The 26,692-nt window shown below is 42.4% G+C and overlaps 1 protein-coding gene across 1 annotated transcript in view; it reads right to left on the bottom strand.

The window, feature by feature from the left end:
* Window positions 1-26,692, bottom strand: part of HROB (homologous recombination factor with OB-fold) — a 235,232-nt gene that overhangs the window by 168,056 nt on the left and 40,484 nt on the right. Inside the window, exon 3 of the mRNA XM_044054952.1 lies at window positions 20,558-21,970. Coding sequence (XP_043910887.1) covers window positions 20,558-21,970 — 1,413 coding nt within the window. The remainder of the gene's footprint in view (window positions 1-20,557; window positions 21,971-26,692) is intronic.

The raw sequence follows: 26,692 nt of genomic DNA, 5'->3' as shown, positions 1-26,692 counted from the left end.
TCCCTGCCCCCTATTCCCCAGTACCTCTACATTTATTCTTAACCTTAACCCCACCCCTAATTACCAATAATTAGGCTACAACCACTAGTCACCCCCTCCCCCTATATCCAACACAATCATGCTACTACCTAATATAACAACAATCCTAATCTGCGTAGGTCTAGCTCACATTACATCCTACCAAGACTACACAGTCATATGCCCCAACAACTTCCACTGTACTCTCTCAACACCCTCCCTCAAACATTTACATTACAACTACACAACCCCTGCCACCAAAACATCCTCCTAATACACACACTCCATTACCAAACATCTAACACACTCAAAAATAAAATCTCTAAGATACTATAAGCAATTTAATAGGTATATAAAACGTATCAAACACACACTATAAAACTAGCCCTCACTGGAGACATCCATCAAACCCTGGTCCTCCCAAATCCAACCCAACCACAAACCCTAGTCCAAGCAACACCCCCACAACTCAACTCATACCCAACAAAAAAACAACAGACCTACTTATGTCGGTAAACATCAGAAGCACGTGCAATAAAATCCAAGAACTACATGCCAGCATAAGCATACATTCCTCAGATATTCTCTTCCTAACTGAAACCTGGCTCAAAACTCACATCGAAAGTGAAGAAATTCTTCCACCTGAATACAACATCCTTCGCATAGACAGACTGACCAAAAAAGAACACTCAAAAATTACTCTAATATTTTTAAAAATATTTAAACACCACCTCAATATTCAATTCCTCAACACATCTGCCCCTCACCACAACAATGAAGAAATCCTTAATGCCAATCTCAAGATAAACCCAAACAAAACAATCAATATCATAGGATGCTATTTCCCACCAGGGCAAAATATAACACCCCTAGAAAATCTCTTGAGCTGGGCTACTCTCGCTCTACCCCAGGATCATTCTCAGCGACTAACATCAACTGGCTATCCTGTAATAACAATCTACCAACCATTCACCTTAATCTCCATAGGTTCACAACTCATCCAATCTCCTACCCGAAATCAACAAAAACCCTAACAATCATACCTTACTTGACTGGATCCTAGTCAACAAAGCCCCTCACTCTTACCTAGCAGGCTGCTTACCCGACAGTCTTTGTGACCACTCCCCCACTTTCCTAATTTGGCACCACACAGTCTCAAGCCCATTATAAACAGGCAAATACAGAACAAGTCTAACTTCAACCCCAACCTCAACTCCATCTCCTCTCTGCAAAAAATTAACTGGTCAACACTAAAATACCTCCACCTAGAGGAGGCTGTCCACTTCAACAGTACCTTCCTCACCATCCTAAACACCCATGCTCCTGTAAGAAATGCCAAAGTCAGATCCAGGCATGCCCCATGGTTACAAAAGACCACTAGAACCCTAACAAAATCCAGAGATAAGGCCTGGTAGCACTGGCGACTAACAAAAAATAACTCAGATAGGCAATCATTCCTTGAACTGTACAATAAAGCCAAAAAGCAAATAAAATTAGAAAAATCCCTCTACTATAAATCCACCCTAAACTCTACCAACCACAACCCTAAGCATTTCTGGTCCACTATTAACACTATCCTCCACCCAGGGAAGGTTGATACCCCCCAGCCATCTATTCCCTCCTCCTCCAGCAGTATTGCTGAATCCTTCAACAAACACTTCACTGAAACTACAACATCTCTACAAACACTTCACTGAAACTACAACATCTCTAAACAAACACTTCCCAACAACAGCCCCCCAACTCCTAACCCTAAACCCCCCACTCCTCTTTTCATCACCTCAGTACCTACCGCCAACATAAAAAATTGTCAAAACTTAAACCCACCAAACTCGCAGCTGACAACCTCCCCTCTGAATACTTGAAAATTGCAGCTGATACACTAGCCTACCCAATTTCAATTCTAGTCAACCGTTCCATAACAGAAGGCTATGTTCCTTCGATATGGAAAATATCCCACATCATTCCCCTCCACAAAGGCACCCCCTCCACCGACCTCTCCAATTACCGCCCCATTGCTATCCTCTTCCCCTCTCTCAAAGATACTTGAAAAATGCATCAACACTCAGATCGCCAACTACCTCCTAGCTAATAATCTCCTCTCCAAAACCAAACATGGTTTCAGGCCATATCACAGCACTACCTCCGCTCTGCTTTCCTTCACCAATACTATTCTTCATCACAAAAACAATAGCCTCTTCTCTACTGCCATATTTCTAGATCTCTCAAAGGCCTTTGACAAGGTATCTCATGAGCTACTCCTTTCTACTCTTCCCAACCTCTCCTTCTCACTATCAGCCTGCAACTGGTTCCACAGCTATCTAGACGGATGCCAGCAATCAGTAATCTGGGACGATAACCTATCACCTCGCCTCCTAGTTACTCGGAGTTCCCCAAGGGTCTATCCTTGACCCTCTGCTATTCTCACTTTTCACTAACAACCTACATACTGCCACCACACAAGCATCTCTTATACAGTACGCAAATGACTATACGCTCATCTGCTCTTCCCCCACTCTACCGGAACTACAACAAATCACACAGGAATCATACCCTTCTGTAGAAAGCTGGCTATCCAATGCTCAGCTCCTACTCAACCCAAGTAAGAGAAAACTTCTCCTGTTCCAGCCTTCCAAAGCCAGCCAAAACATCCCCCACTTCAACATTCTCACCAAAGACAATACCATCATCTCTCCATCAGAACACACAAAAATTACTCTGTGTGGAAATAAACAAACAGATTTGACACCCACATCTCTCACAATAAAAAAAGTTCACAAGAAACTTGGTGCATTATATCGAAGCTGCCAATTCCTAACCAAGGTGGCTAGAATCTCCATAGTCAATTCCCAGCTAATCTCTACCTTACTCTATGCATCCCCCATACTTACCAACTTTAGACAGACAGACCTACACAAGTTGGATGCTTGTTACAACAAAACTGCTAAGATATGCCACTGGTACCTCCTACTACAGCCATCACTGTATCTCCCTTAAAGAACTAAACTGGCTAGAACTCCCACAACTTCACTTTAATCAACTCACCCTCGCTCATAAACGTATTAACCACCCCCATAACATCCCTTCCCTTCAAACCCTTCTCCAACCCTATCACTCCACTAGGCCCCTAAGATCAAGCAACAAAATTCAACTCACTGTTATCAAAACCCAAAAACTCAGCAGGAGAAGCCATATTTTCATGTCCATATCTAAACTTTGGAACAATCTTCCACCCTCTAACTACTCTACCTTTCAGCAGCCTTTTCAAGACTGCACTCAAATTCCACTTAAATTTTCACTGGCTTTGTCCTTGTTCTAATCCAGACTAACACCCCCACACCCTTACCCCCCTCCCACCTAGACTCTTAACCCAACTATACTACCGCCACTACTAACCACAGTCAGAATTAGCCAGTCGTCTTCACATACTCGTTTGACAACTTTTACTAATATTATAAATGACAAGAAACCATCTTAACTTGCAACATTTACTGTATATACTGTTGATAATCAATATCTTGTTATTGTATTAAAGCCAACAACCTGTAATGTTGTTTACTATTGCTGCAATTTTGCATCTCTGTTATGTACATGATGTGGAGCTTTTCTCCCCGGGCATCCGCTGAAAAAGGACCTGCTTCCAGTCAGAATTTCCCGGTAAATAAACAATGTATCAATTTTTTTTATAAGCACAAATCTGAGTAGAGCTATCTGTGTACTGGATGATTTGTATATGTTGGTATGCGGAGTGGAGTTCATTCCCAAATATGTTGAATAAAGTAGTTTGCAAAAAGAGCCATGGGGACAAACTGCTAAGGGAAAGGAAGAGATGTTATTTTGACATTTAACATCTTGTTCTCTGTAAGATAACCATATTAGTGCTGGCATTAAGATGGAAGCTAAACCGTGTTGGAGATCATCTTGCTTCATTTTAAGTGTAATCTAATTGTTTCTGGATACATTTCTCAAGGACTTTCTCAAGTAGAGATAGAATGACTATTGGTCTAAAGTTGGGAAGATCTGTTAAGTGCCTACCTTGCTTGAGTAAGGTGTAAGATTTTTTCCCACACAGTGGTAACGTAACTTTCTTTAATGGACCAGTTAATATAAAAACTAAAATAAAACACTCTGGTATGCCCAATTTATTATCCTGTAGGTTATCTGGAAGCTTTACAAACAGATATTTTTTTATGGGGGAGGAAGAGATGGGTCCCAAGGAGAATATGATGGAGTGTTTTGACAGTTGAGGAGTAGTGCAGGATGAGAGATTTAGGAGAGAAGGTACGAAGCTGACAAAGTGTCTAATGAACTTGGAACCAAATGGTTTAATTAAACTGAGGGACAGGAAACAGGCTAGGCTTTAGTATCTGGTTGACTGAAGACAGTTAGTTTGGGGTTCTTTTGATTCAAAATTTGGAGACTTGTGCCTTTCTTGTCATATTTAATCTTTTGCTTGGCCCATTTCTGAAATAGTTACATTTTTGTGGATTAAACTATTTTTTCTCCAGGTTTCCCATGCTTTGTCCCTCTGATTCTCAAGTTATTTTGTTTGTCTGCAGAACCAGAGTGCTGGATTTTCTTTGATTCTTTTGGTCATTACAGTACATTTAGAATACTGAGGAAAAGTGGCACTGAACAAAGACCACATCATCAAGTTGAAGGGTTAGTAGCTGGCTCCAGTTTGCTAATTTGAGATGAAGGCATGTTTTGGAAGGACAGACTAAGCGCCATTTTTCTGTAGTAGTGGAGTTTACGATTATGATGGTCCCTCAAACTGAAGGTTAGGAGATGGTCACTTTGGGTGTCGAAGCGAGGATCAAAGGAAATTATTTTGTATGGGGAGTTGGTGAGGATCTAATCCAAAGTGGAACTCTGGTCATAATGCTTACTGTAGCTAGGTGGGGATGTAATAATCTGAGATAACACAAATTTACTGCATCATTGCTTAGTGTCTGTTAGTCAGTATTTGAATTGCCCATTATGATATAGTTACAGATCATCAACCCCCCATTTTCTACATGGGGTCAGGTTGCCATTACAACTGTCACCATCTCTATTCAATGTCACTCTCCCACCTTCTTCGGCACTCATGCCTGACTGTTGCAAGTCTTCTCTCACACAGTCCATCCACCTCTTTGCTGAATGCCCTAGTTTCCTCTTGCCTTCTTCTTGCCAGTCCTAAATCACCTTCACCAGATTATCTTCTGCTTTTCTGCACATGTACTGGAACCATCATAATTTGTTCCCTTTGATCTTTGCTGCAATTGGAGCTACTTTGGCTTCTGCTCTTATGTCCTTATTTCTTCACCTGTCCCATAGTGTGTATCCTACCACCTGTCCCATAGTGTGCATCCTACCACCTGTCCCATAGTGTGCATCCCACCACCTGTACCATAGTGTGCATCCTACCACCCGTCTTGGGCACTTCATCTCCATTGCCTCTAGTTTCCTCAATTGCTCTACCATTAATGCCCAAGTTTCTGTACTGGTCACACCATTGTTTTGTACACCTTACTTTTCAGCTTATTTGGCATTCTTCTGTCATACACCACTCCTGACGCAGTGTGCCATGTAACTGCAGCCCCTCCGATTCTAACTCGGACCACCTTATTCAGTCTTCCCTTCTCCTCACCCACCCCTCCCAATTACTTGAAGCTGCTAATTCGTCCTGCTATTTTCCCCTCAGTCTCAGTTCTCATCTTATTCGGATTTCCCCCTTTACTGCCATTACAACGGTTTTATCTGTACTCACTTTCATCCCATGTGTCTTCAGCAAAGGATAGGGCAATGGAATGTAAAACTGAAGATCTTGCTCAGAGTATGCCTATAATGCCACATCATATGCATACATCAACATTGTTGATCTTCCCCTCCGACCGGTTTACTAATGTAGTCCATCACCAGTATGAACATCAGTAGGCTCAGAGTTGAATCCTGACGTATCTGATCTATATGCATTCTAAATGGGAACACCTCTGAGACTGAACACTGTTCGTATTGAACTCCTTGGGTCCTTGGACATAGTCTGCGATAACTCTACCAATGTTTCTGGGACTTCACACCACTGGACTTCACAAATCCTTCTTCTTGTGTATGAACCTTATAAAACCATTGGCAAACTTCTCTATAAATCACTCCATTGCCAATGCATGGAACAAACTGCCCCACACTTAAGATCAACTTCTAATACTAATCGTTTATATATATAAAAAAAAAATGTAATCTATTAAGCTCCTGGACTTGCTCCTGCTCTGACCCAACTTAATGTGCCTCTCCTGTGTGTTCCTACAATGTTCCACCTTCCCTCTATCGGGTATCCTGCACTTGGTTCATAAACTGGCTATACAAAAAACTCTCTCTGGAGTGGCTGTCTTGTTGCTTATTATTCTGCAACTCACCTGATGCCTTTATCTGTAAGAACTTATTCTGTATACTAGTATAGCATGATACTACACTGTGGTTCCTGAGAAAGAAGTTATGTACTTACCATAATGTTCCATGTGAGTTATTTATCTCGCCTTTATTCTCACTGATGGGTTCGGAGCCGACATGGCCAATAGCAAAGCTCAAGGTTTAGCAATAGCTCGAGACCAAGCCCCTTATCCCATGATGCACTGCTGGAATTACCTCAGATCTTGTTTGCTGCGTGTACTATATCCCTGGAAGATTCCACTTTCCCAAAATGGAAAAAGAATGAGAAGAATTGAACAACCAGGATGATACCAGCCTCTGAGTCCAAGGTCAGCCAGGTGGGGGGATGGAGGGAGGGACATGAGAATAAAGGAGAGATAAATAACTCACATGGAACATTATGGTAAGTACATCACTTCTTTATGTGAAGTTGTTAAATCTCACCGTTTATTCTCACTGATGGGTAGCGTCCCTAGCACCCGCAATTCTGGGTGGCTCATGGGAGTACTTTTTTCAGGAACGTAGAACCAAAAGAAGCCCTGTTCCTGGAGGCCTTATCCACTTTGTAATGAGTGATAAAAGTGAGGCTTAGACCAAGTGGCTGCAGCACAAATGTTATCAAGGGGCAATTTAGCTTGAAAAGCAGAAAACGTAGGAATGGCTCTGGTTGAATGAGCCTTTACTTTGTGTGGCAAGGGTATGTTAGCAGTTGCATGAACAAAGGAGATACAATCAGATAACCATTTTGAAAAGGTTGTTTTAGCCACTGGTCTACCTTTTCTAGCCTCCGAAAAGGATACAAAAAGTTGATCCGATTTCCTAATATCCTTAGTTCTAACAAGATAAAATCTGAGCTGTCTGTAAACATCACATTTGTGCATTATGTATTCTATTTTGTTGGAATGGTTGGGAAAGAAGACTGGCAACTCAATGACCTGATTGATATTAGACTCAGAACAGACTTTAGGCAAAAAGGAGGGGATTGTTCTGAGAGATACCCTATCAGCATGGAAAATCATATAAGGAGGTCTGATAGATAATGCTTGAAGTTCTGACACTCTGCAGGCAGAAGTAATGACCACTAGAAAAATAAATAGTTTTCCAGGACAGAAATTTGAGATCACAAGATGATGCTTGTTCAAAGGGGGAAAGAATTATTTGAGATAGCATAAAAATTCAAACTCCAAGGAGAATAAGGAGACTTCAGTGGGGGCCTCATGTGAAAAGTACCTTTGAGAAAAGCCTTAGATAACTTATCGGCCATAACATTGAAACCATCAATTCCAAGATGGAAATTGGATATAGCAGCTAAATGAACTCAAACTGCAGCAGCTGCTGCTCCCTCCTTAAAAATCATAGTCAAAAAATCTAGAATGGACGACAATGGAGCTTGAAAAGGATAATTTTTTTTGTTTGCTGGCCCAAAAGGAGAACCTCTTCCACTTACTGCGATATAATTTTCTGATGGAAGGCTTATGGGAAGACAATAGAATTTGTCTTGTGTCGTATGACAGGGAATGAAGCCTATCTATGTGGGGAACTGGATAAGCCAAGCAGTTAGCTTTAGTGACTGCAATGAAGGATGAAGGTCCCCTGACGGGTGTGCCAGCAGATTGGGAACTGGGTCCAGGATCCATGGAACCTCCAGCAGGTAATGGTAAAGAAAGGTAAACCAAATCTGTCAAGGCCAATGGAGGGCTATAAGAATGACAGCCCTTCCCAGCGACTTCACTTTCTGTAAAAATCTGGATATCAATGGGATTGGAGGAAATTCATATAGAAGACCCAGAGGCCAATTGTGTACAAGTGCGTCTCTCGGGGGATGTCCCAGAGGTGGTATCAGGGCAAAGTAGCTTCTGCATTTGGTATTGATATGACTGGCAAAATGGTCGCAGCAAGGCTGGCCCCATTTGTGGAAAATCATGTTCGCAATGTCATGGTTGAGAGACCACTCGTGAGACAACAAAATTTCCCTGCTCAGCTTGTCCACTATCATGTTGGATTTCCACGGGATGTGCGCTGCTAACAGAAAATGCTGGGATGACACAGCCCACTGCCATACTCTGAGGGCTTCTCGACAAAGGGGGTAAGACTTGGTTACGCCTTGTTTGTTCAAGTACCAGACCACTGACATGTTGTGTCTGAATTGCAACCGTCCCTAGAGGAAGAGAGTCCTGAAAATACTGCAACGCCAGAAGTACTGCTCTCATCTCTAGAACATAGATATGCAGATGTGACTCTTGATCCATCCATGTGCCTTGGGCAGTCTTTCCCTGAAAATGCCCCCCCTCCCAATCAGGGAAGCGTCCGTGGTCACAGTGGCTACTGGGGGGGGGGGGGCACAAAGGGTCACCCCATTGTGACATGAAGAGACGTCAACCACCACTGAAGGTCCCTCTTGCATGAGTTTGTGAGGAGGATCATATGGTTCATTGGCAATTCTTGGTAAGACCATTGGGTGAACAGAAGCCATTGAAGAATTTGCATATGCAGCCTCGCGAGAGGAATGACTAATATTGCTGCCGCCATCAAACCTAATACTTTCAAGACCTCTGCGGCTGGAGCTCTGTTCTTTGACACCAATGAGGCGATGTGCTGGCGAAGTAGTGAGACCCTTTCAGCTGGAAGACAGAGTGGTGGTTGAGGTATTTAACTCTGTTCCTATAAAGATGATATGCTGTGACGGCGACAAGGCAGACTTTTCGAAGTTGACCGCAATGCCTAATTGGTTGCAGAGTGTCAGAGTGGATTCAGTTGCCTAAATCAGTTGATGCCTGGTGGTGGAAGTAAGGAGCCAATCATCTAGGTATGGAAACACCTGAAATCCTAGGCGCCTCAGGTGAGCCGTGACCACTGCCACGCATTTCATGAAAACTCTGGGGGGCTGTAGTGAGACCAAAGGGCAGGGCTCGAAACTGATAGTGATTGGCTCCCAGCCGGAAGCGCAGATGATCTCTGGAGTGTCTGTCCACCTTTATGTGGTAGTACGCGTCCTTGAGATCGATGGAGCACATCTAATCACCTTTCCCTAAAAAAGGGATGTATGGACTGAAGAATGACCATTCGAACTTCTCTTTCTTTACAAATTGGTAGAGTCTGCTGAGGTCCAAGATAGGTCTCCAGTCCCCTGTTTTCTTTGGAACCAAAGACAATCTTGAGTAAGTTCCGAATCCTGTTTGGTCTGTTGGGACTGGCTGGATGACTTTTTCTAGCAACTTGTGGACCTCTATAGTTGCTTGTTCCCTGAAACTGGGTGGAACGCCCACGATTCTCTTGACAGGAATAGGGGGGAAAGAGAAGGGTATGAAATACCCTCTGGAGATGATGCTTTGTACCCAGGTATCGGATGTTATGTCTAGCCAGGCTTCTGGGTATAAAGACAAGCGATCCCTGACTGTTTCCAGCTGGTAGGGCTGACCAGAGAATTTACCTCTTTCATCCTGCTGTTGAGGACCCCCTGTGCCACGAGGATGGCGTCTTCCATTATAACCCCCCTCCTCTGCCTCTAGAGGGGGTTTCGCCACGTGTCCTGAAAGGCTCCTTGGGCTTTTTGGAACCACATCTTTCCGCCCCTAGGATCTTTAGGATAAGGCCGAGTAGGGTTAGAAAAGCAGACTCCGACGGCAGACAGATTCTTTATTTCCTGCTCACACCTGGTCAAAATTTCCTTGACCTTGGGTCCAAACAAGGATGAGCCATCAAATGGCATGTTGATAAATGAAGACTTGAAGGCCTCCGCGAAGGAACAGAGATGCATCCAAGCATGTCTACGCAGAGCAATGCCTGAACTTGCGGCCCTACTCGAACCATCAGCTGCGTAAGATATGAGACGTATGGACGAGTTCACAATCAAGCTTAGAGTAGCGAGCTGGTTGGTAACTTTGTGACTGTGCCCCCACACCCCTCCTTATTTAATATTCTCACTCACGGGTTGCACTGCAGTGGGGCAGGGGCTATATTCCATTTTTGACCCAGTGAACTTCGACCATGTGAGCTTTCGGTGACGTGAAATGCCTGGTATCATTTTCGACTAAGTGTAATTCGACCAAATGTATGGAATCCATACATATGTATATAAACTGACAAAACTATCTAATAAACTCTATCACAACTTTCCATTAAAGGCCAAAGCCAAAAACTGCCAGAACAACTGTTAATAAGGAAGGGGCCAACGGTCTAAATCACACTAAAGTAGCATCAAACTAACACTATAAGAAAACAGAAAAAAGTTTGTAAAAACTTCCTAAGAGATGAAAACAGTCTCGAGCAACGCTGAAAACAAGGGATCCGTGCCACGGCAAACTAGATCTGGGGTAATTCCAGCAGTGCATCATGTGATAAGGGGCTTGGTCTCGAGCTATTGCTAAACCTTGAGCTTTGCTATCGGCCGTGTCGGAGCAAAAAATTGGCTCCAAACCCATCAGTGAGAATAAACGGCGAGATTTAACAACTTCACATGTACTGTTTTGTTATTACTGTGACCAACTTTAGGATGAAACTGTATGGGATTACTTATATGTTTATTAGAGGTTCATACTAGGCTAACTGCCCTAGGGCATTTATAAGCCTAGCCAGAGTGTGCTTGGCTTTCGCCACCCATTTTAAATTAATTTTGCTAAGCCCTTTTTCGAGGTTAGTATACTGTGCCTCTGTCTAACAGTGACACAGAAGTGATACCTGGGGTAAACCTACGATCTCCTATCCACTCATCAAGATTCCTCTTGAAGAGAGTCAATGAGGGACTCTGCCTAACCTGGACTGGGATTTTATTCCAGAGTGAAGGGAGCCTCTGGGTTATGAATCTGTCCCTCCAGCATGTCCTATTTATTTCAGTGCTGAGGTTCAAGTCTCTCGAGCACGTAGCTAGATGGGATTTGGATTTTCTGAGGTGCAGCATGTCCATTAATTCCAGGTTGGACATGGCTTTATACGTCAGGCACAGATCGCCTCTGAGCAGGTGGTATGCCACTGAGTAGAGCTGGAGTTTCTTTAACCGGGCAGCATATGGCATCTGTTTGAGCCCTTTGATCCTCTTGGTGAGGTTTTTGGGTTCTTTCCAGTTGCTGCAGGTGTCTGGTAAGGTACATCCCAAAAGGTGCATTGTACTCAATTATGGGCCTGATGAGGGATGAGTAGGCACGATAACCTCCCCTGATCTAGATGTGAATCCCTTCATGATTAGGTGGGCTATATAAAATGTTTTTCTAACCAATTTGGCCACGTGATTGTCAAATGAGAGATTGCTATCAACTTGGGTCCCTAATTACTTCTTCCGTACTTAATGTATTACCACCTATGTGGTAATTTGTGGGCACTTTGTTTTTGCCAAAGGGGATGACTATACACTTTTTGACGTTTAGCTCGAGGCCATGGCTCTGGCACCAGTTGTCTGTTTCTATGAGGCCCTTTTGGAGGATGCTTGTGTCGGCTGGAGAGTGGATTATGGCACCCAGTTTGCAGTCATCTGCGAACTTGGTCAGCCACAGTCCTTCCGTGCTGGCCTGTACCTCTGTGAAATATACACCTAACAAGAGAGGTCCCAGGACTGAGCCTTGTGGGACGCCACTTGTAACTGGTTTGGAGTCTGACATGGCTCCAGCAATTCTAACCATGTGGGTTCTGTCCTTGAGCCACAGTTTGCAACCCATCTAGTGACATAGGGGTTTATATTTAAGCTGGTGAGCTTATCTATAATGCCAGAGTGGGGTATTGTATCGAAGGGTTTTGCGAGGTCCAGGTAGGCTGTGTGGACCACCTTCCCCTCGTCAATGGCCTTGGTGACCGTTTCAAAGAAATCAACCAGGTTTAAGAGGCAGGATCTGCCCTTAAAGCCGAACTGGGTAGGATCCAGTGTCTGTAGGTCCCCAATATCTTTATTTATGAGGTCCATGATGATCCTTTCCATAGCTTTGCAGACCAAGCTAGTCAGGCTTATGGGGCGATAGTTTCCAGGATCCATTGAGGCACCACCTTTGTGGAGAGGGACCACTGTTGCTGTAAACCACTCTTTGGGTCCATATCCTGTAGTAAGGCTGAGATTGAACAGAAGTTTTATGTTTGGGTTTAGCTCTTCTTGGAGTTCATGTAGGACGCAGCCCGGGACATCGTCTGGTCCCATTGATGCTGTGTTTTTTGCTTTGGAGAGGGCGGCTCTTACCTGAGCATCTGAGATGTCAGGGGGGCAAGCACTCTGCTGGGATGGATATTTGCCCTTTTGGTGGGGAGGGGGGGGGAGAAGTTTGCGCTGAACCCGTCAGCTAGGATGTTGGCAATGTCTGTGGGTTCGGTATATTTTTTGTCATTTTGGACTAATTCTGAGCATATCTGTGAATTCCCACCCAGGTTCCTAACATAACTAAAGAAAGCCTTGTGATTATCCTTAGTGTCCTGTGCAATTTTTCTCTCGAAGCTGGCCTTAGACGATTTTATGAGTGCCTTTAGTTTTTTGCCAATACTGATCAGAGATGCCTTCTCTTTTTGGGATTTTGCTCTATCATGTAGTAGCTTCCTCCTTCTATTGCATAGTTTGTATATGGCTGGGGTCCACCAGACAGGACGTCTGCCTTTGGAGGATTGGGTCTAGGTTTTATTTGGGATTGCATGATCCATGCATTCCTGAAGGTGTTCATAGAATGCGTTTATAAAGGATTCTGCGGTCTGGGCCATATTTTCCACAGGCCCGGGGGCTTTGAAGGATTCCACCTTGGTTTTGAGGAGTGTGAAATTTGCTTTAGAGAAGTTTTTCACTGTGGTTTTCTGGGCAGGGGGTGGGGTCGGGATGTGAATATCCAGTGAGATTAGTTTATGGTCTGATCTTACCAGTGAGGGATACACTTCTGGTCTGGAGCATAGAGTCCCCATGTTGGTGGTGATCAGGTCCAGTATGTTTTCCCCTCTTGTGGGACTGGTAACAAGTTGTTCCATAGCATTTGAGTTTATAAATTCTAGGAACCTTTGGGCTAGGGTGTTGGAGCTAGAGTAATGCTCCCAGTCTATGTTTGGGTAGTTGAAGTCGCCCAATATAATGGTGTTTGGAGAGAACTTCGTATTTTCCAGTGTTCTCAGGAAGGCCGAGTGGGGTTCCTGGGTTTGGGAGGGTGGTCTGTAGCAGGCTATAAACTGGAAGGCAGCTTTACCCACTGTTAGTTGCACATGGATAGTCTCGGATGCTTCATGCTGTGCCACCAACCTGGAGGTGTGAGTATCTTTGACGAATATTGATACTCCCCCTCCTTTTTGTGGTTCGGTCCAAGTTTTGGGACCGAAAAGCATGGTGTGAGGTATAACCTGGTAGTGCTGGGGTGCTCTCAGGAGCCTTGAACCAGGTTTCTGTTACTGCACAGATATCGATGTTCTCCATGCTAAGGAGAGTTTCGAGTGCGTGCATCTTGAGGTTTAGACTTCTGGCGTTGAGTAGCATTACTCTTAGTTTCTTATCCCTTGTGATACTTATGGAGGTGGGTTTGTCTTTTGAGCCTTGCCTAAAAAAGGCACTATGGGGGTGGCAAGAGCCTTTGTCAATATCCGAAAGCCCAGGAGTGACAAGTGCAAGCCGTCCCTAGCGAAGCATCTTGGCTTGTCGAGCATGTCATCCCAGGCTGATAGGCATTGGATCCCCTTTGAATGACACCAATACTTAAGCCAATTGTTGAAATTGATCATCTTGTCTTCATATTGTGGCATCATTCTTGGTGAGGGTAAGCTGCTACTCAAGGTCAGGGTCATACCGACCAGGGCTACATTTTCAGAGAGCTCCTCTATGTCTCTTTTCATGTAGTCCAGGGAGGTACGTCTCAGGTCTTTCACACCAGCATGGACAATGACCGAGTTATATTTCTACTTGCCTTGGAGTGACCTGAGTGCTTGTGTTATGTGGCGGATCCTAGTGCCCGACAGGCAGCTCACCGTGACCGTCTCCTTGTTCAGCCTGGTGAGCGGGACGTCAGTGTGCCTGATGATAGAGTCACCTATTACAAGTGTATCAGGTGTGTTGTTTAGCCTTAAGGGCTGTGACTGTTCAGCACACTAGCTTTGTGAGCTATGTGTTGCACGTGTTTTGTTTTGGGGTAGCGGTTGCTTGGGTGTCTGCTTTGGATGTCTCTGCTGCTTAGGCAGATTTTTATTTAGAGCCTCCGAGTATGTTTTTGTGTGTTTGGTTTGCCATCGTGGTAGGTCTATGTGAGACTAGAATTGTAGTGAGTGTGGTTTCCTTCTCCTCCTGGCTGGTTACGCCAGTACTGAGTTGAGAGAGCTTAGCCTCCAGTTTGGCTATATGGTTGCATCTCTCACATGTGTTGGAATTTGTTGTTTAGGAGGAGAGTGTTGTCTGTGTACAGGAGTCTGATACTGATTGGATCAGTCACACTAGTTTATGTATAAACCTTTTGGAGCTTTTCTCCTCTGGTCTCCGTTGAAAAGGGGCACCTGCCCAGTCGGACTAACCTGGTCAGCAAATTTATATATATATATAAATAAATTTCCTTGGGATATTTTCAATGCTTTATCCAAGTCTAGGAATGTACAGTTGGACTCTTTCTCATCTCTAGCTTCTTTTCAACTATTTGTCTCACTGCAAACATTGGGTCAGTTTTGCCGCAGAAGGATCTGAATCAGAACTGTTCTTCTCCCATTTTACTTTTTAACTACTCTGCAAATTAGTTTATCAAATCATTCTTTCCATAGCATTCATGCAGTGTGATAGGAGTTTGATACCTCTATACTGCCCCCAGTTGTGAATGTCCCCTTTGTTCTTTAACAATGGCACTAGTATGCTTATTCTCCAGTCATCTGGGATACACCTCTCTTTCCATACCGCTACGAGTACCATCAGGAGCCACTTCATCCCAATCTCACCCAAAATCTTTATGCCATCTTTTGTGACGTCATCTGAGCCTGCTGCTTTTCCTGACTTCATTTTCCTTAGTGCTGCTCTTATTCATATGGTGGCCTCCTTCTCTTCTTTCATTGTAAGGTGTATGTCTGGAGTAATACAGCTTCTGCAGGGGTTTCCTTCATTCAGAAGTTGACAGAAGTACTCCTTCCATCTATTTCTGATGTCCTATGGACTGGTGAACAGGTGGTTACTGGCATCCATTATTACGAGAGTGTTTGACCATCTTCTTTATCTTTTTGTCTTTGCCTTACAACCCAATATACTTTCTTTGTGCCAACTGCGGAGTCACTTTCCAGAAGCTGGTAGTGTGTCTTGATGCCTTGATCTTTGTTACTGCAACTCCTCTCAGCCTCTGTCAGACAACCAGTACTCCTTCCTACTGTGGTCTGCCTTTTCTATTTAACTTCCTGGACATCCTAATTCCACCTCCAGCTTTCCTGAAGTACCTTATTTCCATACCTAGCTCAGCTGCATTTCCTCTCAAATGCTATTTTGAGGCATTGCCATTCTTCAACTCCACCCATTTCCTCCTCTTCTTGATGTACTAGAGCCCTAAGTAATGCCTTTAACTGAACAAAAATGCCTTTTAACTGTTGTGCTTTTCTCCACTCAATTCCAGGTTTCAGCCTGGTCTCTGTTGACATTGGAGCCTTCTCTGACAACTGCTAGCAGCTGATTGTGGCAACCAGTGATTTATGCTGTGGGATGACTAACTCAGTGGGGATGTCTTTGCAATCACAGATTCTAATCCCCTGCTCTTTCCCTACTAGGTGGAAGTCTACCAGAGCTGCATGTTAGTCATTCTTGCATGTGATCTTGTCTCTCTTACTGAACCATGTGTTGGCCACCATCAAGAAGTTTGCCAGACATGTCTAGAATTGCCTCTCCTTTATTCCTGTTGCCCTACCCATTTAGACCCGGGCAGTCCTCACACCCTGTTCTGTCTGCCCTGATAAGTGCATTCGGATCACCCATTATCAACACCATTCATGATGTCCTGCTTTGTCTAGCAGGTCCTGCAACTGTCTGAATGAAATCTTTTCCTCACAATCGCAACCTACTGTGGGGCATAGGATGACATTATGAATATTACCTTATCATTACACTGTAGTCAGATTGCTACGAGTCTATCAAACACACATGCAACACATATATACAAACAAGATAGGAAATTATTTTCAAAAAGTACTCCGTGCATTATATTATATTAAAAAATCTAAACTACGGCCTGAAAAGATTAAATCAAAACTACTTGGTTTTACCTACAACTGAATACAACACCAGCTTTGAGGATATCTTGGGCAGTACTGCAAATGGAATAAGACGGTCAGTTGCTAATAAAACATGTTCTGAAGATCTGGGTTTGATTAATTTTTTCTTCAAGTGCTTAACGTGGGACAGTCATTTAAGCAGACTCAGTAGGCACATATGTCTTTTCAAGAGCAAAAACAAAATTTTAACTTAACCTTTAAAAGAACTAAATTTTATCCATTTCCAATTGTAAAAATTACCTACAACTGAAATTACACAAAGGGCTGTATTGGAAAATTACAGAGTATTTTCATAAAACGTTAAAATGGTGAAATGTTTTCAACAGCAGCTCGTACGTAAAAAATTTCAGGATGCCAGCAGAATCAAATCATCATATGCAAATACCAATTTTTTTTGCTAATCACTGCATCCTCTACCTCTGGTTTTATACAACTAACCTGTATCTTGACTATGTAACACATCTGCAAATTACAGTTTTTTTTTTCCTTTCATTACTCCAGTGCACAAATTGCTGGTACTCCGCACCTCTCCATATATTCGGATCGGTTTAGTCTCTTAGCAACCTCCTCTATTGAATATACTCTACATGTCTGATATCCCTCTCCCAATACACACCCCAAACAGCTTCAACCCCCCCCCCCATTTTTCTCCATTTTAAACAAAGGGTTGGGGTGTCACATTAACACTGACCATCATCTAGAGCAAATGTGCTCACTGCCACACTGAACACAATGTTTCATAAGACCTGTAAAAACAAAGTACAATAGGTATGGGTGTGCATGTGTGTGTATGGGAGGAGGGGGTATATGCAATGTTTGTTTCTACAGCCCTAGTAATGCATGCCAGAACTCTCTCAATCGTTGTCAGTACCACTGTGCACTAGGTTTTAAATTAGTTAACTAAGTAGGTGGTAGACAATGAATGTGTAGACATTGCACATTAAAGAACACACAGTTAACAGGCAGAATTTGCAATGCACAAGGTAGACAGTACATATAAAATTTTACCTCACACCATAACAATATGGATCATCACATTAGATAATGCTACATACATTAGAGAAAAAGTATTTGGAAGACAAGTTAAAACCAGTACCTCAAACATCACTGCAATCACCTGTATTTATTTTCCAAAATAGAGCTCCTTTAGCATAGTCAAACATTCCACTGTTCTCAGATTATCCATTAGCAAACGTCTAACTTGCATTTCAATTGTTTTATATTAAAGATTTTGAATTGGAACGAATTATTTATTTATTTACATTTGTTTACCGGGTAACGTCCACTGGGCAAAAAGTCCTTTTTCAGTGGCTACCCGGGGAGAAAAGCTCCAATGAACATAGTTATACAACATATTTAGAAACATAAAAAGGTTACAACTTACAAAGAGATTTAGTTACTATAAATGAGACAGTAAAACATAGTGAACAGTATGAAAACATAGCAAACCGGAGAAAATGAACTTACAAGTCAGTAAAAACATGGATACAATATAAACATTTAACAATTTACAATTTTTTTTTGTACAGTCAATTGTGCAAGGGGGTGCCTTCCACAAATGTTTTGATAGCTGTGGCCGAAGTAGTAGGCGAATGGGGAGGGGGGTATAAGTTAGTCTGAGCAGAGCACGGACATAGCCAGTGGGATAGGAAGTATTGTCTTAGTTCTTGCTTACAGTTTTGTGTATGATTAATGGACAGAATTTGTTGAGGGAGTGTGTTACAGACTTTAGCATTCTTGTGGCAGTAGGAGTCACCATGAGAGTTGTGAGATTTATTTACTTTAAGTAGGACTTTGTTTGCTGACCTAAGAGAGTTAAGGTTTTTGTAGGGTTGGGCAGTAATCAGGTTTATACATCACTGTGTGGGTGATTAATAATTGGTTTAGCATGAGTAAGTTTGGGAGTTCTAACCAATGTAGTTTGAGGGCGGTACAATGATCCATTTTTGAGGTAGGTTAGTTGCGAATTTGACTGCCTTTGTTATAGCAGGATTCAAGGTTCTTTATTTCTGTTTTACGGAGGTTTGTGAATGTTTGAGAACACTAGAGAAGTGAGGATAGTAAATGGGTTCTTCCTGTAGCCAGTCTAGCATGGTCTGAAAGATAGGGTTTTGCTCTGTAGAGTGTACCTAGTTTAATAATGGACTATTTTAATAGTCAGTGCTAAGTGTTTGTCAAACTTCAATGCATTATCTATGGTAAACCAAAGAAGTGTAGTGTCTTCAACAGGTTTCTATTTTAGTGCCACTGAAGAGAAAATGGAGAGGGGTTAACTAATGGCTAGTGAGGAAGGCTTTGAGAAGACCATGAGCTTAGTTTTATTGGGATTTAGTACAAGTTGATGGGCTGCTAGATATTTTTAAATGTTGGTAAGGGCAGTCTGGGTCTTCCTTTGAAGTGTCTCGATTGCTGGAGCAGATCAGATGAGCAAGGAGTCATCTGCATATTGAAGAATGTTGGCAGTACTAGCAGCTGTTGTAAGGTCATTGGTAAAGATCGTAAAGAGTAGCAGTCCTAGAATCGATCCTTGGGGACTCCTACAGAGATGGGAAGGTGGTGAAAGAGTTTATTATCCCATAGGGTGGCTTGCTGCCTGTTTGAGAGGTAGCTATGTAACCACTTTAGGGGCTCAGGGCAAAGGTTGTAATTGGCATGTTTGTTTAGAAGGATTTGATGTGATACAGTGTCAAAAGCCTTTGTCAAGAAAGGTAGCAGAGACAAGTTTATTATTTTTAAGGTGGTTTACAGAGTTGGTACAGCTAACGAGGACTGTACTAGTACTGTGTTTTAGTCTAAAACCATGTTGTGCAACATAGGATATGCATGGCACCAGACCTCTTCTTTTTGTTTATTGCTTAGAGTAATCCGGTTTATCAGTGTGGCAAAACTTTTACCCTTCAAAACCGCAGAGGTTCATTCCTTCAGGAATGCACTTGGTTAAAAATGACAATGGAAGCAACACAGGTTAGCATCTTCAATTTCTCCACAGCTAAACCATTCGGACATACAAGATATAAATTTAGACCATCTACACACTTCTATTACATTACAGACACATATACCCTGGGTTTTTTCTTCTAGATTCTATAAAAAGAAGGCAGTACATCATCTTTCAACAAATATTTTTAATTCATTGCTGAGTAAACTTTGATTCTAAAACCAAAGAAAGCCCTTGTTTTTTCCTGTTCATACCACAGAAATGTGTTTTTTAACCAGCACAGACCACAGAGACATAATTTTCACTGGTATCTACATCTTGAGCCAACACACCAATTTATGATGCACAGGCGAACAAGTCAGGCCCTCCCCTTTCCAATGTTACGAATAGTAGGCAGGGGAGAATGTAAAAGAGTGGGGCTTGCCCTCCTCCAGAGTTTTTGTAGTGCCACCATTCGTGTTTCCACTGGAATTGCTGTTGGCTGTAGGTGTTAGTCTAACTGAAGTGCCAAAGCATCATTATGCATAAACATACAGTAAACGCTGAGCAAACCAGAACAAGCAACCAGCACAAAAACATTGAAGAAATACAGTACAATTTTCATGTGCTGCACTTTGTTTTCCCCCCACAGAAACATACCTTACATTTTTAGAGTTTTAAAAAGGAAGACAGAAAAAATTCCCTCTTGCCCTAACCTGAGAACAAGTTAAACCAAACAATAGTATAGGGTGCAGTATTAGTCATTCCTATTTTTAATAGTAACTCTCAAGCAACCAGAAACTACAGTTATCCGGCATCTACCAATCCCCATAGATGCTGGTTAACAGAGTTTATTCCCATTCAAAATATGGGCCAAGGAGAAATGCAGATATTTTACTACCACTGTAAACATTAACATTTCACTCCCCCACTCCAGAAATCCCTGCGTGATCATTCCAGAAGACAGTGATAAAGGTCATACCTGTCTTACAAAAGGTGTGCTCTTAAGCTGGAGTTGTTTGGTTACAGCATTTTCTTTGTACATACCTGTTGTGGTAGGATTCCTGCAGGCCCTGGGAAACGCCGAATTTTTGCTCTTGAAGATTTCCCAGTGGAGTACTGTGGAGTCTTGTTGGCTGCAGTAACCAGCTGCAGCAAATGATTAGTGACAACTGGTGTTTGCAGAGAGCTGGATGCTACTGCAGGTGACACTGGGGCCTTCACTGATGGGCTAGGTGTCACAATACTTGTCATCAATAATGAGGACTCAGATGAAAGTCTTGCGGAGCGTTCAAAACTGCCAGCAGAAAACCTCTTAAAAGAGGGAGAGTTCAGATCAGGTTTGTCAGTTCTCACAGAGTTTCTATTTAAACAGGGTCCTGGCTGGGCCTGCCTCATACGCGGGCTTGAAAACATTGGTTTCCCACCAATACTCCCCACATCTTGCCTATTCCTGGCAAGTATGTCCTGTGATGCAGGCCTTCTAGGCAAGTTTGGTGTCTGACAAACAGACTTGGAGCCATGCATAGTATTAATTCTTGTACAAGTAATGTTTTGCGACACTGTATTTGCCCTTTGATCAATGCCAGATTCGGGCAGGAATGGCTGCTGCTGTTCATTTCTCTCAAGACATACACTTAAACCATTAGTTCTGCCCAAATCTGTAACGGAAAAAGAAGCACATGGCTGAGCCACCAGAGAGTCATTCACTCTTTCTTTGGGGCCATCCGCAAAACGAGAATCCACTGAGGCTGGTTGCTGGTTACACGTCTGAGCAGAAACTGGTTCCTCACCAGTAGCAGATTTCAGAAGGGTTGAAACGCGTGGCTTTTTAGACAAAGTGCTCCCACAGCCATTTTCACTCTGCAAAGTGACTGAAGAAGTTGCACGTCTGAGACCCAAACTAGGTGGCTCAAAAGTGCCCTTTATAGTGTTTACAGAAGGTTCCAGGTGTTTCCGTTGCCTAACCCCACTCCTGTCAAGGTCTTCAAAAGCAGACAAAAGTAAAGCATCATCCAAGTCATCACCTACATCATCATCAACCAGTTTTGTGCCATGTGAACCTTTAGTAGTTCTGGTAAACTTGAACTCTGACGGTGTCCTGCTTATATCGGCAGCTAAGGAGGAGAAGGAATCACTGTGGAGAGTTGTCAATTTACCAGCATTCTGTAAGCCAAAGGGAGACAACTTTTCACTCAGAGTGCTAGGAGGAGGATGAGGGGTGGCTGCAAAGGTTTTGAGGCACAACGTTTTTTCTGTGGAGAGATGTGGTTGGGGTATTAAGTTACTGATACCAAGAACTGGGGACATCTCAGTAGAGGTCACTGAAGGAAGCAATCTGGAGGTTGGTGAGAGACCAGTCTGGTTTCTTAGCAATGAACCAATAGGTCGTAGCCCTCCCGATTCAGCATGAGGAGGTGGCAGTTGGGATTCCGTGGCCTCAACAGCAGAAAGAAAATCCTGTTAAAATAAAACATACCAAGTTAACAGGACTTTGCTATGCAAAAAGCAGCGTTTCTTATTAGAAACTCTGCAAACCTGTAATTCACAGTTCTTTATCACATTGCTCATCACAATACCTACACCACCACCTAAGCTCAGCTTCAGATTTTTCGGATATGCTTACAAAAGTATTACATGGTGTTATTTGCAGACATTCCAATACAACTTTTTAAACAAACATCTTTGTCCATTACATGCAAGCAACTAAATGATGCCAAAATATAAAAGTGCAATTGTTTCACCAACCAATCCAGAGCACTGGAACTATCACTTAAAACCATCTCCAGTCCATCAGCCAGCTATGAAAGCATAAGCGAAGACGAGCAAAAACAAAGCAGAGGGATCAGAAAACATTCCTACATACAATGTAGGATTCTTCAATTAAGACTTACTGCTATACAAATGAACTAAAAACAATACAAAGATATTTAATCAGGCAGGCTTAGATAGTGCTTCTCTGCGGAATCAAAATGTGTTCCATATCACTGAATCTTCTAAAAGGAAAGAAACACTAACACTGTTCCTTAAGCTTCAAGATGTTGACTTTTATGATCATAGTAAATACAACCCTCCAAGCACCTAAATAGTGGTAATTATACATGAAAAGTGGTGCTGTACAGCTGTTATACAGGTGCATGTAAATCCCAGTACATAAAAAGCAAGCATGTAAGTCATCAGGCAAAACATTGTAAAACAAATACATATAGTTTTACAAGCTGCTTTTAAGTTTTACTGGGAAAAAAAAACACAAGTGGGTGAGGCTATCATGATCAAGTACAGAAAGGACTCTTCAGAGTGCTTGAAGTTTTTATGGGTGTGTTTACAAACATACAGGCCCAACTTGCTTAAAATGAAGTATAAACACTGTTTGCCTGTATATCCTGAACAAAGCTGGTACAAAATATCCTGGTAGCATACAAAGCTCAAAACAAGAAAAACAGAATACATTGGGTAACACAAGCTCATCCCCAACCACTGGAGTTACCAGGTATGCTAGTAAGGATAGTTTACCACATGCTAAATTCTTTCCATAATTAAACAGTTGCACCTTTAAATAAAATGAAGAAAATTAAAGAATGTTGATGGCAATGGGGCTAAATTGGGAAATACTGAAGCAAAATGAAGAGCTTGAGAATGCATGCATTCTAGGATTTGCAAACTATATTACTGACAATTCTACCTAGAAAAACAGAACAGCAGCAATAGAGAAAAAGTGGATTCTAAGTTTACAGAATGTAAGAATTCAAAAGAGGGGGTTAAAGACAAATATAAATTCATGTCCACTTGCTTTTAAAAATAAAAGAGGATTTTATCCATATAACTTCACTACGTTTTTGCAAAATACCTAAGTATACACAATTTGGATCACAGCAGAGAAACACAAAAAATAATGGTAACGTATGGATTTACCATTGAGGAACATGGTAAGTGTATACATGTCATAAAAACGTGTGTGTTTAAAAATTATTTTTGTCCTTTTCCCCTGGTGTCTCCCACTGTATGCTGCAGAGGGGCCTAACATTTGTATCACAGTGTGTGTACTCCATTAAATTGCATATAGGCTCATAGGCGTTTACTAGGCTAATGACTACAAGGGCCCTTTTAAGCCTAGCCTTGCATCCCAAATCTCTGACAAGTTTTCGATACCCTAGATAAGTGTAAGCATGGGCCTGGAAGATGAACCATTTACAGGTTACCTCTGTCCATTAGGGACAAAGGTGCCAAACTAGGGATGAATTTCTGGTTTCTCATCCAATACACACACACACACACACACACACACACACACACACACACACACACACACACACACACAAAATAGGTTCATAGTTATATAAAACAGACCAATGACCACCACGGCCTTTATAAGCCTAGCCATGCAATCCAACCTAATAGTGTCCCTATGCATTATGAGCATTTATTAGGAGGGGGTATGTTATGATGTTTCTAGAGGTTATGTGGGGGGGGGGATACATTAGTTTAGACATTACTGTTTGCCTTTGTTCCCCCCCGGTGGATTTCGATTTCCCATACATTGGTCAAGGCTATGCTTAAATAGAGTTAGGAATGGACTCTACTTCACATGGATGGGGATCCTCTGTGACATCCGTCTCATCAACATGTCCTATTTATGTCACAAGCAAAATTTAAAATCATTAAATCTAGTGGCTCTGATGCGGTTAGGCTTGCAGATGTGCAAAAAGTCCATCAGAGCTGGATCAGAAGATGCCTTGTATACCAAGCATAGATCGCCTCTCAGTAAACTGTAGGAGACAGAGCCTGAAGATAGGGCTTTAAGGCAATCTGTATAGGACAATGCGTTTATACCCTGGATTCTCCTGGTAGGGAACTTTTTGTGGGCAGTCCAACTGTTGCTTACATCTGGCTAGGGGTATACCAAAGGGGGTATTATACTCAAAGATGGGTCTGATAAGGGCCAAAAAGTGGTACTGACTTCCTTGGACCGGGATACCATGCCCTTTCTCATAAATTGGGCAACACAGAACGATTTTCTTACTACCTTAGCCATACTGGTCAAAGGCCAGATTATGGTCTACATATATTCCCAGATCCCAGACTACCAGGTCAACTCTTAAGGGTGTCTTAGCAATGCAGTAATAAGCCTGGGTGGCAGTTTTTCCCAAAAGACACTATAATGCATTTCTTGGCACCGAGTTTTAGTCCATGACTTTGGCACCAGTCATTTGTTTGTGGTGGACACTCTTGTAATAGGTCTTTGTCATGGAGGGGGGATTTTATGATAACTCCCAATTTGCAGTCATCTGCAAACTTAGTTAGCCAAAGGCCCTAGATATTAGCCTTTAACTCAGAGAAATAGATGTTCAAACAGCATTTCCAGTACAGAGCCCCGAGGTATCTCACTGGTGACTGGTCTTCCCAGTGGAGGTGGTATCACACGAAAGCAGCACATAAAAGTTGCTTGACTGTATGTTATATTAGGAATTTTGCATCATGGACTTCAAAAATGGTCATGGCTTCCATATTATTTTTAAGTAAAACAAAAAAAAAAAATCAGGACTGAGAACACTCAGTCTACACATCTACTCCTTCCTCCTCTATTATCCCAAATGGTCTCCCTTCTCAATCTTGACAAATGACCCAATGGAGAATGGAAACTGCCCTGCATAAGGGGAACAGTGTATCAAAAGGCAATCTCTACACATGCAGGATATTTCACTAACTTCCAAATGGTGAGGGGTAGGGAAGGAGAGCCTCCTATACTAGGGCTAGCAATGCTCTAGGTTGACCAGCTCAAGCAGAACTCTAGTTTAACTAAAGGTCCAGGACACCCCCAAGTCACCTCTAGCGGCATCTGTTCCACAAATATGAAGACTTTGGCCATACATTATTCAATGTCAATTGCTCAACAGATTGCACATCTGAATCAGAAAGCAGACACTTGTTTACTACATTTTCTGTACAATACTAATGCTTATTTTCGATTTAGATTCCACTGTACAACAGCACCTAGTGTTTTTGTAGTTAATGCAAGTACACGTTGGGTAAGTGGAGATACACCATCCGATTCATCAACTCTACAAGCAGTTTGTTATTCTCCAGAGAAGAAAATTTATTTCCCTCCAAGGAGTTCTGAACTAGAGGAGAGCTAGAAATCAGGCAAACAATCTCCTTAAGAATAATCGTCCATCAAACTCATAGCAGAAATATATGACATCAGTCAAACCTGACCCAGTTTTATGATAAAGAAGGACTTGACAACTGAATACAAACAGAACAGAACAGGTCAATTCAGATCTTCAAGCAAGTAAGTTGATCCAACACAAGAAGCAGCAGGTTTGGGCATACACTGAAAATGTGGCAAAACTAAAGGATGAAACACAAAGTTGTATACAGGGAACATTGCTAGGAATAAGAGTAATGACTAGCATTTTTAGTGAATTCAGTACTTCTCAGTGCTCCTTTGAGACATGTAGGAGAACTACAGTAGTATACCTTTCTTCAAGGAAGACAAAGGCAGGTGCATTGGTGCAGGATAGGGTTGGAGGGAAATATGCTAAGGAAGGACTTGAAAGTACAGTCAAGTAGGAAGCAACATGGCAGTGGATAGTCAGGGATAAATGAAAAGTACTGCACTTGGATCAGAACATTCTTGGTGTAAAATACCTTGCAGTGGAATGCAACTGATGATAGAATACAGAAGGATTTGGGGGAATTTACTGCACCTGGACTAGGCCACAAGAACACACAGACAAGGCTAAAACAGCAAACCAAGGTCCAAAACAAAAGATGTAATGCTCCCATTCTATCAGGCCACTGCCATTCTACATCTCGAGTTCTGCATGCAGTTATTAAAGACATCAGGCTTCTGGAAAGAATCCAGAAAAGCCACCAGAAGGATATGATGGAAGTGAAGTGTAGACACAGGAGTGGTGCCTCTCACCGGAGACCAGAGCAAAGACATGATATGACTGCAAAGGGAAGATGAAAAAAATGTCAGCTCTGAACAGAAAAGATGGACAGAAAGAGGAGCACAGGAAGCAGAATGCAGGGACCAACTGCTGACTAGATATGCACAAGTACTTCATAGTGAGCATCCACACACTCCTTCACAGAGTGCCATATTTGAAAAGGTAAAGTCAGAGGACACAATGCCGAGCCTAGCTTCAAGGCTTATAGCAACTTCAGAACGCAGCAAGT

Source organism: Protopterus annectens, chromosome 13.part0 (genome assembly GCF_019279795.1).
Source record: "Protopterus annectens isolate FY-2018-M chromosome 13.part0, PAN1.0, whole genome shotgun sequence".
NCBI classification, from domain to species: Eukaryota; Metazoa; Chordata; order Ceratodontiformes; family Protopteridae; genus Protopterus; species Protopterus annectens.
This window is presented reverse-complemented; position numbering and strand designations above follow the sequence as displayed.